The sequence below is a fragment of the Melampsora larici-populina genome (assembly GCF_000204055.1).
Source record: "Melampsora larici-populina 98AG31 unplaced genomic scaffold MELLAscaffold_3, whole genome shotgun sequence".
Classification (NCBI taxonomy): domain Eukaryota; kingdom Fungi; phylum Basidiomycota; class Pucciniomycetes; order Pucciniales; family Melampsoraceae; genus Melampsora; species Melampsora laricis-populina.
In genome coordinates this window covers 2,451,618-2,470,734 of record NW_006768767.1, presented here as the reverse complement: position 1 = coordinate 2,470,734, position 19,117 = coordinate 2,451,618, and the positions used below count along the sequence as shown (strand labels likewise).

The following is a 19,117-nucleotide window of genomic DNA, read 5'->3' as shown; positions in this document are numbered from 1 at the left end:
TTGTGATGATATTCTGAGGGTCCAGCCAATCGAGGTAGGTTTTGACGATGAGGTAACAATGAAAATTCAAGTTGTTTTGAAAGGAGATCAAAGCTGAGTAGTTTAAGAGTTTTTTAGAGAAAGGAGGAGGATGAAAAGCAGAAAACACCAATCGACAGATATGCCTAAAAAGTTTAATCAAAGTTATCAACCTGCCCTCTAGCTTCTTAGTTCTTTGCCGCAATGATCTAGGGTCCGAAGCAGACAGGGTAGGTTTTTAACAATGAGGTAACAATTAAGACCAAATGACAGATTATGAGTTGAAACAAAAAGTTAAAGTGAAGAACAATCGAAGGAGAATTTCCTACAAGATGAGGAAATTAAAAAAGGCAAAAAAAGTAGAACATACATAATACATGCTGTGAAATATACATTGTATTATTGGTGCGCTTGTCTGTTTACAGGTGTGATTGTCACACCTTTTGTTACACCTGTGTGACAATCACCTATCAGGCATCACCGGTTTTCCACATCTCATCCAGACTCCAGTGCACCACTACCGTAGAGAGGATCTCTGATCTCCTTTCTCCTTCAACCTTCAACCTTCATTTCCACTTTACTCTTTCCCTTCTCTTTGGATCCAGTAATTCAATTCAACTCCAATCATCTTCATTTTTTTCAATTCAACTTCAATTGTCTTTATTTTTCAATCTCTTAGGATCCATTGTTTCAATTCGACTTGAAAGTTTATTTATTTATTTATTTATCAATTGATCCATTTGTAAGTCTTCTCATTGAATACCACAAACACCTCAGATCTTGATTTTTGTTTTTGTTTTGATTTCTTCAGATCTTTTGGTTCAATATTGACTTGGTTCATTGATCACTTCAAAGATTCGAATCAGACGTTTCCATCAATCTTTTGTGGATCTGTAAGTCTTTTTAATTGTTACTTCAAGACAAAAGCCATCCAACCAATACTTTTGATTGTGTCTTAAGTTGATCAACTTCGATCAACTTGGTAAGTTTTCTCTTCACTTGTTTATTTTTAATTGGGTCTAATCCATCACTTGGGTTGATTTTTTAAGTCATCTGATCAAACCGCTTATTGGTGAGTTTTCTTTCTCGTTTTCTTTCTCTATATCATTTCATTTCATATCCTTGATCATTTGTTATCTTTTCTTTTGATCTAGGATTTCTCTTTGGTCTCATCTCAAGATTGGATTGCTTCGATCGTTTATTTTTAATTGGGTCTAATCCATCACTTGGGTTGATTTTTTAAGTCATCTGATCAAACCGCTTATTGGTGAGTTTTCTTTCTCGTTTTCTTTCTCTATATCATTTCATTTCATATCCTTGATCATTTGTTATCTTTTCTTTTGATCTAGGATTTCTCTTTGGTCTCATCTCAAGATTGGATTGCTTCGATTGTCATCAGATCAACCATTTATCTCCAACCTGGATTGCAAACTGTTCATCAGTAAGCCTGTCATTTCAATTTTTCTCTCTCAGCCTTTAAGCTTCTGTGTCTTCATTTAAGACTGTTATACACTATACTGAAACCAAGTCCGTTTGTTTGACCTTTCTGTCATGATGTGTTTCTTTGAAGATGCCCAAATCAAAGCAAACAAAGCGCACCGGACGTCAGGAAAGGTCATCTTCCCTCCCAACTGTGTTTGAATCCCAGGGGACCGTCAAAACGGGTAAGTTTCTTTTCTAATCTCAAGTACATTAACTGATTGTGCGCTTTTTTTATCTAGTACGTAGGAAGCAGGATGCACCTGCTACAGCTCTGAGAAACACAGATCGGGCCAACCATTGCCTCAATCCCACGGCATCTTCAGGTTTGGGTTCTACCTCTTCGCAGCCACTGCCAACCAACAGTGTTGCTTTTCTCCAGCCACACGTTCTGACTAACAGTCAGAAAGAGTATCTGGAGTCGATCTCCAAGACTCTCAACCTTTCTAGCGATACTCATGAGGAGGTCCTCAAGGTATGTCAGGTAAGCATTTTTTCTTGTTTTTTTGTCTTTGTATAAAGATTGATTTCTTTCTTTCTTTCAGGACACTCGGCCGGAAAACCAGTTCATCGGCACTGTCAGTTATCTGGCATATATTAAACAAACTCTCAAGGAGCAAGTGAGTGAGCCCAATCGATCACTCGCTCTTCGATCTCATGCTGTGGACGGTTGGAAGGCCTCTAGCACACTAAAGGTGAGTGATTTTTTCTATTTCCTTCCCCTATTCTGTACTGACATGTTTTTTTCTTGGATTCAGGATGTTGCTAGACCGGATTACAACGCTATGATCTTGGACTTCAAGATTCAAGCCTACTCTAGCACCCAGGACTCCAACAAATCCACTATTCGACATACCTTTGATGCACTATGTAAAGTAAGTAACCTTTCTTTTTTTTCTCTTTTTTTTCTCTCGTGTGTCTCCAAATGACAAGTTCATTCTTGTTTTAGAAATATATCGACTCCAAAGATGAAAAATTCAAGGAGGAATACTACCCTCCTGGGTATGGAACGCCTGATGGGTCTGCAGCCTTCAAGGCCCTTAACGACTGGGCTAATCGTTTTGCAACTGATACTCGAAGCCGTTTACGAAACTTGGTAAGTTTCTTTCTTTCTTTTGTTCATTCATTCATTATTTCTTTTTCTACTAAGATTTCTTTCTTTTTTTCTTTCTAGCTGCTCACCAACATTAAACCTGACGGTCCAAATCGTCCCACCCATGCCATGCCCACTATCAAGCAACTTGTTCGCTTGGTAAGTTTTCTCTTTTGTTTTCCTCTTTCTCTGTTGGATTTGATGCTAAGTTTTTTTTTATTGTGCAGATCCATCATGCCTTGATTCTTAAAACTGATCCTCGGACTGATGACCAACTTTTTGCCGATCTACCTATTGAATTTGTACATCGGATTGCCTTTTTGGTACGTTTTTGCTTTTTTATCTTATCTCTTGACTTGGTTTATTCTGTACACTAATATTATGTTCTTTCTAGCGCTTACATGCTGTGTACACCTTTCGACAGCCAAGCCAGGATCACAAGTATTCTGTCTGGAGTAGTGTGGATAACGCCCTGGAAGTGTTGAGGGATAACAAAGTCCAGTATGGCAGCTTGTACAAGGAAGCGTAAGTTTTTTCCATCTCTCAAACTCCAACGTTCAAAATCCTAATTAAGTTGTGTACTTGTTTCAGGTTTCACAACGTAGTTATGGAGCTTAATGGCATTTATTTTGAAAAATCATTACTGCTTCAGCGGAAATAATGGGTGAGTATGACTCCTTAAAAAAGAAACGTGATGACAAAAAGAAGAAACACCAACAAAAAGAAAAAGAAAAAGAAAAAGAAAAAGAAAAAGAAAAAGAAGAAGAAGAAGAAGAAGAAGGAGAAGGAGGCCAAGAAGAAGAAGAAGAAGAAGGAGGAGGAGGAGAAGGAGAAGAAGAAGGAGAAGAAGAAGGAGAAGGAGAAGAAGGAGGAGGAGAAGAAGGAGGAGGAGGAGAAGAAGAAGAAGAAGGAGAATGATCTCTCTTTGTTGTTTTTTATGTTTTTCTCTTTTTATTGTTTTTTTACTGGACGGACCCAAATATATAGAATTTTTATGCTGGATCAAAAAAAAATACAAATCAAACCTGATTTGTACAAGAATAAAAAACCAGTGCCATTTCTAGAGCTACTGAAAGATGAGTGGCTCAATACCAGGCTTTTGGTACCATCAACAGGTGAAAATCATTGTATGGTCTCATGGTAAGAAGTTTCTTACCGTGACCGTATGAGTATTTTCACCTGTTCATTGGGTGAGACTTCTCATATGAACATGGTAAGAGAAGTTATATACCGTGACCATACAAGGATTTTCACCTGTTGATCATGTGAAGCTCCTCATGTCCTGCAACCATGAGCCATTTGGATGAGACTTCTTACCTATTCATTGGGTGAGACTCCTGTTGATCAGGTGAGAAGTCTCATCCAATGGCTCACCTGTCCATTACATGAGGATTTTCACCTGATCAACAGGTGAAAATACTCATGTAATGGACAGGTGAGCCATCACCTTGTGGACAGGTGATCACATCAGGTGTTGGCCACCCTGAATTTCACCTGTAGCTCAATCAGTGTGGCCTCAGGTGGAGAGCCCGGGATGTTTTGGCAGAGGCTGATTTCACCTGAAGCTCACCTGCCAGCCGCCCTGTGGTGTAGTGAAGCAATGTATATCAAAATTGATGCAAGGACATAGACATGAATATGGTCCTTTGAATCAGACAATCATATGAAACCACATATGAGCTACGAATTCCACATAGATCTTGAATTGTAAAGCGTAAAATGTTTTTCATCTCTTTGTGGGGCTATGTTGTCAGTAACAGAAGATCCTGGTACACTTTCATGAGAAAGTTGGAGTGGAAAAGGTGCATGAGGTTGATTTATTTCAAGACCTATTTCCAGACTTTCTTTGTGTTCTTTTGGTTCTGAAACACTGTGAGTTGGGACAAGATATGAACCAGTTTCATTGTGGTTATCTCTTTGAGAGTTTGAAGAATGTGAATTTGGGTGGTCTTTTTGGAGGTACATTAATGGTATTCAAGATTCGAGAAGTGGCGTCCAGAAGTGTCACAAAGTGACATCCAGAAGTTTCTTGAACATGCTCAAGAAACTTCTGGAGTGACACTTCGTGACACTTCTGGATAACTTTGAGAGCCCCATCAACCTCCATCAACTTCTTGGTTACAATACGATTACCACCTGATCATGCCGCGGGTCTCAGTCCGACGACAAGTCTTAAGAGGACTCAAAGGTGTTGCACGCCATCATATGGCTCACCCTCCGGCCGAACCACTCCTTCAAGCATCGACAACTCGTCCATCAACCATCTCAACATTACTATCGACTATTCTTCTTGTTCCTGAACTATCAAGGGATCTTCCTCTTACACCAACACTTCGACTTGCTTTGGTTCTTGCGCTTAAAAACCGAAGAAGGTCACGATCTGAAGACCTCCTTCTGAACGAATCTAACGCCGAAGTCTGGTTGGCAGCCCTCCAAACGGTTGAGAATCACCGATACTTCTCTCCCAGGACATCACTCCCGGACCGAGAGACAACACAATTCCTCTTTGATCGAGTCATGAATTTGAGAGAGGTAACCTTCCTCAAAGTTGTAAGTCTTTACCTTACTTTCAATTCCGTGATTTGTTTAATCACTTTTGTATTCATCCAGGCACGGATGACCAAGGACAATTTTTTTCGGCTCCTTCATAAGATTGAAGGTAATCAAGTGTTTCAGAACAATTCCGCCAATCCTCAAGCTCCAGTCAAAATTCAACTGTTGGTGGCTTTGGCAAACTTAGGCTTGGCAGGAAATGGTGGACAAGTTGCAATCATAGGCCATTTATTAGGTGTTTCGGGCGAGTCTTCAGACATACTTTCAATATTCAAGTTTTTTTTTTGACTCGGTTTTCAAAAACAGAAGGTAGTGTGGAGAATTATACCTGGCGATGTGTTTCTGCTATTGTTCAGCTGAAAGACGAGTACTTGCGATGGCCTTCCCCACTCGAACGTCTGAAAATTCGAACCGAGATTGCTGAAGATTACCCCGCCTTAAAAGGGTGTGTGGGTTTTGTTGATGGCACGCTTGTTCCATTAGCATTTGGTCCAGTCCAATGCAAAGAAGAATACTGGACCCGTAAGTATTTTTATGGTCTCAACTCGATGATTGTCTGCGACAATAAGCAAAGAATAATCTTTGCTCGACATGGGTGGTGCGGAAGTGTGCACGATCAAAGGGTATTTAGAACTTCTTCTGTAAGTTCTAACGTATCTTGAATTAAAGCTTGACCAAACTTGTGGCTGATTCATGTTTCAGCTCTGGTGTCATCCTGAACGTTACTTTACCGAAGGGGAGTACTTAGTAGCAGACTCTGGCTATAGTGCTACAAGATGTGTACTCCCCCTTTTCAAGCGCGGTTCAAGTTGCAACCTCTCTCGATTGAAGGCGGCTTTCAATAAAATGCTCAGTGAGGCAAGAACGATCATCGAACACGTTAATGGCATGTTGAAATCTCGCTTTCAAATGGTCAAAGAATGTCGGCTTCTTCTTTGAGATGAAAGATCAATGAAACGAACAAATGCGCTATTAATGGCTTGCTGTATATTACATAACTTTTTGCTGAAGGAAGGCGAAGATTCAAGGTTCCCATATCAATTACCTAATGTACTCGAACGCGAGGCTGAAGAGGATTATGTAGAGAATAACCCAGCAGTAGCGGAAGATGTGATGGCTGACAACAATGATGCGTTGAGAAATGATGTATTTAATGATTTTTGTCGTGAGGTTGAAGGAGATATTTGATTCTACATAAGAAATTTATTTAAAGTCGAGTTAGAATGTTCTCAATTATCTCTGACCATCTGTACCTTGATTTGTTATGACTTGCTTTCTTTCTCACCGATTATCAAAAACGAGATTTTCTCTTAAGTATACATCAAAGTGGCAATGAACTTTTGTTATGACTCGCTTTCTCTCTCACCGAATTGTCTCTTAAGTATACATCAAAGTGGAAATGAAATTCATTACATTTCAAACGTGAAATGAATATCAACAAATTTCATTTCAAGAACAGGTACCACTAAATAGATACAAATGAGTTTTTGGAGTTTCCTAAAGCATTACGTTTTTGCTTATGAGCCCTTAAAATGACCGTAAATGACCGTTTTCACGAAATATCGGTTTGAGAAAACTGAGAACCAAAAGAAAGCACACCTGTAAGCATCACTGGTGAAAGACAGGTGCTGGAAGAAGATCATCGGGGATTAAAGCAAGAAATCGATCTTACCTACACGGTGAGATGATCAAGTGTTGAGCATCTCATCAACGGTTTGTTTGGCTTCGGCCAAACTGATGTTGAAGTTCTCCATGTACTCCTTGTACAGCTTTCCTTGCATAGCAATATCTTCAAACTTCTGTCTTTTCTTTTCGCCCTCAAGGTCCTTCTCCATTTTTTCTATCTCGATTAGATCTTTGCATCTCTTCAGATCATTGGATTCGCTTAAAACTTTCTGGTTGAATTCAGCCTGAGCTCGATCCAATTCTAATGTTTCTCTTCTGATTTGTAATCCCTGAAGCGCTTCGGTATGGGCACTCGGTTGTGGAGTCAAAGATTGAGTAATTGCCCGAGTAAGTTCTAAGCTACCCTTCAATTCAGCCTCCCTCGTTTCTCTTTCAGCGAGCATATGTTCCTTCTTGAATTCCCATTCGGCTTGTCGATCTTCGCGTGATGGCAAGTGTTGTGATAATAAATTTGATGTTGCATTGGACGAGTTTGCATTGTTCTTAAGAGGGGAATTTCCCGATAGTTTGTTGACCTCTTCAATTGAAGCACGGCTGGTCCGTGGTTGAGATAAACGAGGCTTAGCCGATTTGGTGATCGAGTTGGTTGATGCAGTTACTGAGATATCATCGCTAGTCTTGATGTGGCCGTGATCTGCCTCACTAGGTTCCAATCGATCTAAGATTGGACTCTTGACTACGGTGTACGTATAGACTCATACTGACATATAAACATGACATGGATAAAACATGTAATTTTTCCATGTCATGTTTGGTCAAAATTCATCCCCGAGCCAAATACCGTATGACACGACTCATACTGACACACATCGACATGGATTTTTGTTTTCCAAATCCCGTGTCGTAACGTGAGTCATGGCGGATGGTCTGACGGTCGACAAGTGTCATACCGACAAACAACATGACACCATATCACATCTAATAGCTTTGCCCGATTCACCACCGGAGTGTTAAATCACATTGTGCTAAACAGCATTCAGCCAAACTGTGGTTCATATTTGAAATTTGAAATCCAAAAGAAAGTTCTTAAACCGAGCTCTGGTCTAAAGTACCTTTTAAATCATCAACCCTTCCCACCTACCAACTCCAACATTCCATCTTTCACTTTTGTTTCTTTGGGTAAGTATTTCAACTCCTTCTATCTTTGCAGTACTCACAATATTCAACTTGGAACTTATTGATTTGCCATCAAAAGTACCTTTCTTTTCTGTTCAATTAATGAACTGTTCTCTTGCTCAGGTTTAGATTCCATTCCTCTTCTCAGTCCCACCCCCTTTCAATCCATTTGTTATTTCCTAAGAAACAAGTCTTCAACATTTTACTAATGATTACTTTGACATTGGTTTAATGTTTTTTAGTGATTAGGCACAAAATTGATCTTATATTCAATTGATCCTTTTCATTTGATTGAATCATAATCAATCATTTTCCCCCTCCAATTCAATCAAAATTGATTGTTTCAATCATCAAGATCGATCATCTCCATCTGATTCAATCAAGATCGATCATCTCCATCTGATTCAATCAAGATCGATCATCTCCATCTGATTCAATCAAGATCAATCTTCTTCATCTGATTCACCTGAAATCAATCATATCAACAGTTCATCATTGAATCTTTCATTTGTAATCAAAACAAGCAATCTCATCTAAGTCAACTCAAAACAAACCATTTCAACTTCTTGAAAGTAATTCAACTTGCTGATTTTTAGATTTGTCTATTTAAAACATGGTAATGATGTGAGATGAAACTTACTTTTTTTTCCATGATGGTCAGATAGCAGTCTACACAGAAGTCTCACAGGCCAATTTGATAGGGGATAGAATTTTATCTTGCATGTTCATTCTTCACTATGTGAATGCGGAACTACTTGATGTCACCAATGCTATTCCTCTATCAAATTGGTTTTGGATCATGATGATCTATGGTCACTGCTGAGGTTCAACTGTACTTGTCCTCCCCAAGGCTGGGTTGGCTTCACGCACCAGATTCTTGTGGGTAGGGTTCGACGCAGACCTTATGCAAGCCTGGTCATCATTATCCAAGTGTGGGATGGACGCTGAAAGTGGGTTGCTGTCTGACCAAAGGAATCTTTAACTGATATTCTTTTAATTGGTTTGGTATTAGTGGTAAGAAGAAGTATAGATCTCCATCACAGAAATGTGTTCAAAAGGAAATGTGATATGATAAAAAGTAAGAAGCAGAAGGATGGGATGGAAGCATTCAAAGCAAGATTAAAATCTTTGTCATTTGACTTAATTCATGTATTTTCTGAGCTTTATGAAAATTTGGCTCCTTTTTTCAAATTATGAATCAGTATTGTTTTTTTCATATACTTCAAGGTATACTTGTGGTTGAGATGCATACAAAATATGAGTTTTCAAATAAAAATGTGTAAGATATTGATGGTAAAGTACCAAAAACATTGAGATCTGTTCCTTCAAAGAGAATGCCATCCCAGTTGTGATCCAACAAAGCATTACACATAAAACAAAATGCAACCCATATGTTAGAGTACACATATGAGCATCTCTTCAATTGATTTGCCATCATGGAAGTGTTTGCTGATGGCATTACGTCTTTCAAGGTGATCCTTGCAAACAGGTGGCTTGGTGTTGTTGTGATCCAAACGTTTACAATGTCAATAGATTGTTCTCTCAGTCATTGTGATTCCTTCTTTCACAAGGTTATCTTGTATTTCTCGTATGGTGAGTCCGTCATTGAAACCATTTTCCAGTACTGTGTTGATGATAGCTATGCTGTTTTGTTTTGGCATTATTTGTGGAAGAGCAAGACAGAGTAATAATAATGTAGATGGATTATTGAATAAAGATAGTTGACTGTAGAGCTAGGATTGAGTGTTTAATTTTTTTAAAAACTCTTGTTTGCAGAGAAAAATACATCAAAAATCGGATAGTCCGATCCGAATGCAATATTTTGGAGAAGTTTACATTTGGTGTCATGTTGTGTCGGTATGACACTTCCCAGACGGTACGATGTACGAGATGACTCATGTTACGACATGGGATTTGGAAAATAAAAATCCATGTCGATGTGTGTCAGTATGAGTCGTGTCGTACGGTATTTGGCTCGGGGGTGAATTTCGACCAAACATGACATGGAAAAATTACATGTTTTATCCATGTCATGTTTATATGTCAGTATGAGTCTATACGTACACCGTACTCGACAGTACTAAGTACCTGTTCGAGATTGAATACACTCCCCTCAAGCACTGGCCCCGCCGAGTTTTCAGAAGCATCTTCAGCCAAATCCGATAATCGAAGGCTAGGATTCGTGTTTGGTAAGATCAATTCTTCATCAAAGATGTCGGCAGACTCTTGAACAGCTCCGGGTGATGTTGCTGGGCGTCTCTGAAATGCTGGGAACAGCTGGTAATAATTGGGACAGGTCTTTTCAAGTCGTGCTGATCACCACAGGTCAGTTACCTACATAACTTGATACTTACAGTCATATAAGGACTTACTTTCGAATCTTTCCTCTACACTTGATAATAGTTCTCGCCATACTTCGCTATCAGTAGCATAGCCATTTTGTTCCTTCTCGGCCAAAGCATCATTCATATCTCTCTCTCTTGAACCTTGACCCGTCCCGGTTTGCATGTCTCTTGCTTTTCGAAAGGCCTTTTCGATTTCTCGTATCTAAACAGATAAAGATAGCAATGATTAACATGAATTATTGATAACCAGGACTGTTTATGAAAACATACCTGCGCCTCTACAGATGTACCAGGAATGTTTGGAAAGCCTCTCTCGGCCAGGTACTGAGCAATTTCCTCGCCAACACTTGTCTTTGTGATGGTTCCACCATCACCCCGCCACCTATCAAGCTGGAAACCATCGCCATCGGGGGTAGACAACCAATCAGCTAAGACACCAAGAGCGTTCTGGCCATCCTTGTTTCGAGCTGTGCGCCACAAAGTTCGAGGACGGACGGGAGAAGTTTTGATGTCGCCGTTTTTCTTCTTGCGTTGGCGTGGAGCCTTCTTCAAAGGGCTGGGAGTACTTTCTCGTTGAGGAGGAGGGTTTGCTGGACTCGGAACTTGAGAACTAGGTGGATGGTAAGAAGGCATAGGGTTCCAAAGGTGATTTAAAGATGGCGAAACTACAGCGAAAGGGAACGTTTGAGTAAAAATCGAAGGTGATTGGGATGTGGTGATCGGGGCTTCGCTTGTGTTATGGTTGGAGGGTGGTAGATTGGCCATTTGATCATGAGACTTCACGCTTTATAAGACCTACATAAATTTGTAACAGGTAAAGAAGGTTTAATATAAATATGTAAAGTGTTCAAAAAAAAAACTGCTCCCGAGCTGCCGCGTGGTCACCGCGTAAACGCGCACATAGATTTCAGAAGAGTTCCAGAAGTTCCAGAAGTTCCAGAAGTTTCTTGAGCATGTTCAAGAAACTTCTGGATGTCACTTTGTGACACTTCTGGACGCCACTTCTCGAATCTTGAATACCATTATTAAAAGCATTGCAAAATGTGATTTCTGGTCAGAAATTCCTTAAGTGAACGTGCCCTTATCATTCTTGATTTGCCTCTTGAACTTCTTGAAGATCCTCCATTGATCTCAAGGTTGATCTTATCTCCATGCAAGAGCCAAGAGATTATAATTATACTACATTCATCTTCATTCCATCATGTAGTCTTTTTTAAGATTTTGAAGGATTCTTACGCAAGAGCTTCCAAGGATTGATAACCTCACTGTTGGTTATGATTCAGAAGTTCTTCATCTCAATCATTCAATTTGTCTCCCTTGATTCTTGAAAGTTGGATGAGCATTTCACTCTAGATTTTTTGATGTACTTGTCCTGAACCTGTTGATATTCTCATATTCCATGAAAAGCTGTCTGGGCAACTGAAGCTCTGGTATTTTTGAATATTTGCTTCAATGACATTTCCAGGATTTCTATCCATAGATGTCATTATAGTCATGTGATTCAAGATACAGACGGTCCATATGAAAGATATGCTCAAGTGTACCATTACTACCATTCTATGGAGTTGCAGGTGAAACATTCCAAGCCTTTGAAATCTCTTGATGAGAAAATGGGTGACAATTGATAAAGCTACAGCAGTTCTATATAGATACCTGCTGCAGTTCTCACACATTGGAGAATCGGTTCAAACAGATTTTATACTTGATCATTCCAAACAAGACTTGAGAAAATATCTAGTAAAGCTTTCCTCAGGTTTCTATATAACATACCAGCTTTGTCATTGAAGTCAAAAGTGGAATAGATTTTCTGAAGCTGCCAGTGCCTCTGTGAATGTCAAAGAAAAGAGCATTTGGGTATGCTGTTTTTTCTTGTTTTGAAAGTGAGATGAGGCAACAGAAGTGCAATCAATTTAGTTATTCAGTGTCATTTGTCTCCATGGTCAAAAACATTCCAGTGTCAGGTCATATTTTTGTGCAATGGACTCAAGTACATGAGAAAATCCCTTCAGGAACACGAGTTCAGAGTTTGTAAGGCAAACATGAACCATGTGAACGAGCCCTTGAAGCATCATATTCATAGACAAAGAACACATCTTTTAAAGGTTCTTCAAAAATCTTCATTTTATACCTTTGACTACCCAAATCGGAAATAAAATGCAATTGTACCAAAGTATAAAGAAAAAGAAAAAAAGCATTGCAATTTAAAAACTTCCTTCACAACAAAAACCCAAACAAACAAAAACCAAATAAACAAAAACCAAACAAAACGAAAAGGAAAATGTCATTTACAAAAACAAAGAAAAGAAAAAGTAGATTTTCTCAAAGTACCATAATTTTTTTGAAAAAAAAACAACAACTACCAAACTGTTTAACAAACTTTCACCTTTCCCTATGTTTTTTTTGCTTTTTGCTTTTTGCTTCTTGTTTTGATACCTTCAATTCACCTTACAATTTATAACAAATAGTAACAACCAGAGAAAAAGAAAAAGAGAGAGAGAAAAAAAAATAGAAGAAAAAAGATTTTTTTTCAGGAGTGACTAGAAGACGATCATAAAAAAGCAAACTAAATGAAAAAAATGAAGGAAAAGAAAAGAACAACTAAAGTGCAAAAGGAACCAAAGAAGAAATTCTCCTTTGTGAGGAGAGATTGCCAAAAGTTAAGATACGCGCGTGTGTGATTTGTTTGAGAAACTTGCGATTGGGTTTTCAAGTTTCGTCTTGTTTGTTTGGACTTAGTTTGAGTCTAATTGAGTTGATTTAGAATTCACCCCAAAACGATTTTCGAATTTTGTACTAAAATCAAGAGATAATCAATGAGTGAGTTATAAAATCAATCGTCATAAAGAATAAAAAGACCCCACAAACCTTATAAGGAACGTTTTTCCTTAATCGATCAGCCTTATCTTTAGGTCTCCTAAGTCCTAATCCATCTTTACCCCAATCACCTCTCCTTTCAGCCTCACCTCTTAAATCACCATACTTTAGGGCTTGTTGACGAGCCGCTTCAACCCGTTTAGCACGTTCTTCTTCTTCTTGGGCATGTTTGGCTTGTTGTTTTTTAAAAAAGATCGTTTGTTCACTCTCCGGTAAACCTTGAGCGATTCGATCTAATTCTTCTTCTTTAGCTTCGATCTCTTGATGATGTGAAAAATGTTTAATGTCTTCTGGATGAGCATATGATTCTTCTGTTTGAGTTTCAGGTGTTCCATGATGTGATTCTTCATGACTAAATCAATCAAAAGAAACCGCCTAATTAGAATCAATCAAGATGATCTGAGAAAAAAAAAAGAACCAAAAACTAAACTGTAAGAAATATTCTCCTTCTTCATCATAATGATGACCAAGACCAGGAATATCACTAAAAGAAGGCAAGCCATCTTTAGAAGTAATTGCCACAAACTCCGATTTAGTTATAATCCCATCTTTATTTATATCTAATTTCTCCATGACTTCTGATAAGATTCTTTCGGCTTTCGAATCATGATGTTTAACAGAAGTAGATTGATCTAGGGCCGTTTCATGATCAACTCCATATAATTTTAAAATTTCTTCGGCTTCTAAAATGTTATCTCGATTTAAATCGTGTAAATGAAATGCAGATGCCATATCGAATCCCTAAGTTTTCTCAAAAGCAAAAACCCAGACTGGTGTTAGTCAAAAAGGATCAGTAAAAAAAAGATTGAAGGATGATTGATTTACTTGAATATGATGTTCGCTATCCATATGAGCCGATAAGAAGTCTTGATTTGGATTAGATTCATGTGATCCATGACCCATAAGCTTATGAACTGTGAATTGAAATGAAACTATTAAGATTGGAATAGGAGTTTGATTAGAGTTCCAAAACTTCATTTTTTTTGTTGGTTTGATTGATAGTTGATTGTTAGTGAGTGAGTGAGTGTGTGTGACGTGTTTGATGAGTGTGATGAAGCTGATGAAGTGAAGACTGAGTGTGTTTTTGATTTTCCGTTTTTAGTGAATTGATGATGAACTGTATGAAACTGTATTGACTGTATCAATTTCCAATTTCAATTTCATCACGCCTCGGCGCCAGTGAAGAGTCGCAAGCAGTGAAGTCCGAAAAGATTTTGGATGATCGGAAGAAGCCCGATGATCCACTTTCACTCCGAGTCGGTACCATCCATTGAACATTCTCAGCCCGATTTTGTTTACCACCTTCATGACCTTACAGCAGAAAGTTGAAACCCTTCTTCCACCACTCTCATCGTCAATTAATTTTTAAAGAAAACAAATCATGTCTGAAGATCTCATGGTTCATGATCCTCGACCACTCAAACGGATTTGTCTTTCAAGTCCAATCGATCCAAACCTAAACTTATCACCATCAGAACATCAACCAATCCAATCGAATCTTCCCTCTTCTTCTAGTCCTGGCTTATCAATCCCAGTCAGAAGGAATGGTGCTTCTCATCCGATGATACCACGTAACTTTCTCAAATCAAATTATCTCAAATCTTTAGATTGAGCGCTTACCATTTTTTTCATAGCTTCACAGTTGCGTATCACCTCATGCCCTTGTCTTACTGGCCCCACTGGACCAACCGAGGCATTCGACGAGGAACATACAGAACCCAACTTATCATCCAAGTCATCATCTCAAGCCAATGAAGATCAAACGCGTAGATCTCAGCCGCGCCCACCACACTCGGAACCAGTTGAGATGACTTCTTCGGGTCAGGGCCTCGCCTCTGTCTCTGGACTGATCAGTGAACCCATGGAAGATTTCGATGCCGATCATGAAGAGTGGGATGAAATGAATGATTGGAAAGATTATGAACAGACAGATATCGAAATACTAGATGAAGTTGATAATCAGAATTTACAGTTAGGTTTGCTCGCTTCTCTGCTTCAAATCCAGAAACTTCACCACACCACTGATCTTGATCGATTCGATCATTCATAGGTAAACCAGATGAAGGTGATATATTTTATAACCCACCTTCAAACTCAAAAATCTCCTCACTCAATCTCGCCCCCATACCTATCTCAAGAGATCCTCCTCAATCATCTGGACATCATTCCTCGCGTGATGGCTCTTCCCCTACGCGTTCTGTACGGGCCACATTAGAGCCACCCACGCGTACCACATCATTATTCACAACCGGTCATCAACAACCCATTATCTTCAGAAACGCTGGTTCATCATCCTTTGGCAACGTTTTACCTTTCCGAGCGCCTTCCAAAATCACAAAACATACCATCTCATCTGTTCATCCTCCTCCTGAGCCTCGATTAACTCAAGATGTACCTCTCTTGGGTTTCAAGACAGGTCATGGTCGTACAGTGACTCCACCTTCTAAGCATGCCGTTCAAAACGCCCTCGATGGTCTCACCTCGGCGGATTTTATGTCGTCTTCACCTGATCGATCGGAACATTTGCCAGATTCTCCTACCCCTCATACACGAGGTGTGTTTTTATCATCAGTTCATCCGCCTTCGTCATATAACTTCTGATCAGTCGCTAGTGGGCTTCTGTAGCCTTGAACGGCCCCCCAGTTTCTACTTCACCAAAAAGGTTCGGGCCAAAGAACATTGTACAGCATGAATGTAATAAGGATGGGGATTACAACCTTCCAAGCAAGCTCTCTTTTGTCGACGAGGAGAATTCAAATCTTGAGGGTCAGCCACCTAGAAAGATACGAATGCATGATTTGAGCACTGATGCTAACGCTCTGGTTTCCCTCCAATGGTGCGATTCAGCACATTCACATATAGATCAGAGTTCAATCTCTCATCCTCGCCTGCCTCCACTTCAAGTAATTCGCTCACCCAGACGGATATTGGCGAATGTGTCTAATCATCATCCATACACGAGGCCCACATCGCCCGTGACACCCAGGACACCTATGGCCAACATGTCAAAGTTTGCAATGCCGGCTGCCTTATCCACTATTCAACCTTATCGGCCTGATCCGACCACTGTGAATCCCCAAAGGGTTGCTTCTCGATGTGTGGGACTTACACCTCAATCTGTACAACTTTCAAAGACTGTGAAAAACACTGGACTTAAAACCTTTGTAACACCTTTCAAAGTGAATTTACGTCCAGGTTTGAATGCAGCTAGTGCTCCAAGGCTAGGACCGGTAAATGGGAAAATCAATCCTGAGACTGTCTCAACCAATCACGACTCACCAGGCCTTAATTTGCGCACTACTAATATGAGTAGGCGATCGATATCTAGTCGGAAAAGTGTGATGGATCTTGCACCGTTCTTTGCACCCGCAAGACAATCAATTGCACATTGGCTAGGTCCCCCAAAGTCATATACACCCCGACAACTTTTCACTTTGGGCGTGTGAGTGATCTTATTACTTGTATCTTGCATCCAACCTATTCCTGAAATCGGACCCTATCTTGAAATCATAGTCCGGAATCGATTGTCTTTATGACAGCCAAATCAGCTAAACTTTGGCACTTCAATTCGTTGTCTGATGAACCGTTTGGAGCTATCCAAGCACTTGGTGAACTTTATAAATCAGGATGTTTACCTTCCAAAGCTACACCTGAATGGTTGGCATTGAATTGGGAAATGATTATACGGAAATTTAGTGGGATGATTAGGTGGTTACCGACTTGTCGATCGCGACTTTGGAATCCTGCCTCAGTGGTACAACAATTGAAATATAGGTCAGTACTGCTTCTAATATGACCTCGTTTCTTATCATTAGTAATAACATGATCTTCGTGCCTAGGTATGAGCGAGAGTTTAACTATGGACATCGATCGGCTGTGAGGTTAATGCTTGATAATGAAGCTCCACTTGGAGCACCTGTCTGTTTATTTGTTTCATCGATCAAATCCTCTCGAAACTTTTTAGAAGGTAAAGCGACATGGAAAGCGAATGAATCGATGACAGATTGTAAACTTGAATTAAGTGATGGATGGTACAAGATCAATTGTGTAATAGATGCCACTCTCTTTAGAGCCATCTCAAATGGAAGAATCAAAGTAGGACACAAGTTAGCGATCGGAGCAGTTTCACTTAGATCATCATCTTTAAATCAATCGAATCCATCAAGAGTCGTTAATGAATTAAGTGTAGATGAGCCTGAATTGGTTTTAGAAGGAAATTCTACGTCACGAGTTCGTTGGTTTGAAACACTTGGATTTCGAATCCGTCCTTGGTTCTCGAGTCTTCGAAGCTTAAGTTTTGATGGTGGTAGAGTCTCTATGATGGATATCTTGATTCTTAGAATGTTTCCTTGTTTGTTTATTGATGAAGAGAATCCTTATAATCGATGGGGAGAAGTAGAAGAAATTGAAAATCAAGCGGCTTGGGAGGTGAAATCTTTTTTTCTGTTTTCTTTTCTTTTCTTGACGTTTTTCTTCATGTTTCTTGGATCTGGAATTGAAATTGATTGGGTACTAAGGTTTTGTGATTTTTTTTGGTTTGGTTTTAGAGTTCAAGACAAATTGAAATGGAAAGAATCTCACAAGAAAGAAATGAAGAGTATCAAAGCTTGATTAGTACTAGAGATTTAATTAATGATATGTTTTTAAACCGATCAGAAGGCAACATTAGTCCGAAAAAGAATGAAACCGATTCGAATTTACCTTGCATAGACTTTGATGGTAAATAAAAAAAGATTTAAATCCTGAAAACTTTTTTTCTTTTGCTTTGTTTTGATAGAGAACTGATTCTTTTTTGGTTGGGTTTAGTGGATGATGTTATAGAAGGTTTATTGGATGAGAAGATGAATTATTTAGATTTGAAAAAGTATTCGATGGACGAATTGAGTGAAGTTTTGGATGGGATTAAAAGTATGGTAGATCGATTTGAAAGATCAGGTCCAGATGAATTACAAAAAACTTTAAATGTAAATCTTAAGTTTATTTGTCTTTATTTTTGAGTTGAAAATCTTGATTGTTGATTGTTTTTTTTTTTGATTTTTTTTGATTTGATTTGATTTTTTTTTTTTTTTTGGTTTAGGAAAGAGTTCCATTAAGAAAGATTAGAAAAGTATGTACATTAAGAATTCAAGATTTTCATAGTTTTAGGTATACTTCAAATCAAAGAACTGCTCAATTATTAATTCAAGATGTAAGTCAACTTAATGAAGGTTTATTAAAAGAAGGACAAAGGTATTGGGTAAGTGATTTTTTTCCTTCTCTCCCTCTTCCCTCTACCTCTACCATTTCATGAAATAAATTGAGATTTTTTTTTGGTTTTTTCTATAGGTACAAAATGTTCAACCACAGAAAAATGTTAGATGGGATGCTAGGTTGGAAAGAGTTGAATTGTTGTTGTGTACTAGAAGAGATACTAAATGGCGTTGGATTAAAACAGATGAATGATCTTGAGTTACTTGATTGCTTTTAATGAAAACGAAGGTAGTCTTATATGTATCATGATGATGAATTCATGATGCGAGAAGAGAAGAGATTGGATCATGTTTTGATTTTGGTTTTGTTTTGTTTTTTATGTTTTCGGTTTTGATTTTATAGTTTTGCTTTGTTTTGTGTTTGGTATATATGGTTTTAAGTATAAATCTTTTTGTGCGCAATGTTTGATACATACAAATTTCACTTGGTTTTTTTCGCTCATCTTTTGTTTAAGATATGTAAAAGTTTTTTGAAGATTGTTTGTATTTATATATACATATATATGGAGGTAGTGAAAAATTTAAATCAAGGGAGTTGTGATTCTTTTTTCTATAGGATTTGAGTGTTAGTTTTAAACTTTAAGAGATGGTTTCACCTTTTCATCAAAGTTAAGTTTGGTTTATACTCTTGATTAACCTATATTCTTGTGGGAAAAAGGTTTTGAATCCTCTAGATAAATGTGCTTTTGTTTATGAGGGCTCAA

The 19,117-nt window shown here is 38.6% G+C and overlaps 3 protein-coding genes across 3 annotated transcripts; 2 read left to right on the top strand and 1 right to left on the bottom strand.

Moving 5' to 3' along the window:
* Nucleotides 1-395: 395 nt before the first annotated feature.
* Nucleotides 396-3,508, top strand: MELLADRAFT_91026 (uncharacterized protein; the record flags this gene model as incomplete). Its single annotated transcript, XM_007405190.1, has 17 exons — nt 396-400; nt 493-540; nt 874-911; nt 979-1,000; nt 1,068-1,090; nt 1,368-1,459; nt 1,589-1,682; nt 1,740-1,972; nt 2,043-2,117; nt 2,175-2,192; nt 2,256-2,372; nt 2,447-2,593; nt 2,672-2,749; nt 2,818-2,913; nt 2,985-3,115; nt 3,182-3,194; nt 3,260-3,508. 17 exons carry the CDS (start codon nt 396-398, stop codon nt 3,506-3,508), a joined length of 1,479 nt encoding a protein of 492 aa, XP_007405252.1.
* Nucleotides 3,509-12,464: 8,956 nt separating this feature from the next.
* MELLADRAFT_115270 (uncharacterized protein) lies at nt 12,465-14,276 on the bottom strand (the record flags this gene model as incomplete). Its single annotated transcript, XM_007405045.1, has 4 exons — nt 12,465-13,083; nt 13,156-13,516; nt 13,595-13,905; nt 13,990-14,276. 4 exons carry the CDS (start codon nt 14,140-14,142, stop codon nt 13,048-13,050), a joined length of 861 nt encoding a protein of 286 aa, XP_007405107.1.
* A 255-nt stretch (nt 14,277-14,531) lies between these two features.
* On the top strand, nt 14,532-18,960 carry MELLADRAFT_76689 (uncharacterized protein; the record flags this gene model as incomplete). Its single annotated transcript, XM_007405191.1, has 11 exons — nt 14,532-14,735; nt 14,799-15,140; nt 15,215-15,718; nt 15,790-16,000; nt 16,478-16,606; nt 16,678-16,938; nt 17,004-17,592; nt 17,712-17,883; nt 17,971-18,128; nt 18,242-18,400; nt 18,490-18,960. The coding sequence occupies 11 exons, from the start codon at nt 14,546-14,548 to the stop codon at nt 18,604-18,606; spliced, it is 2,832 nt and encodes a 943-aa protein (XP_007405253.1).
* Between the last annotated feature and the right edge of the window lie 157 nt (nt 18,961-19,117).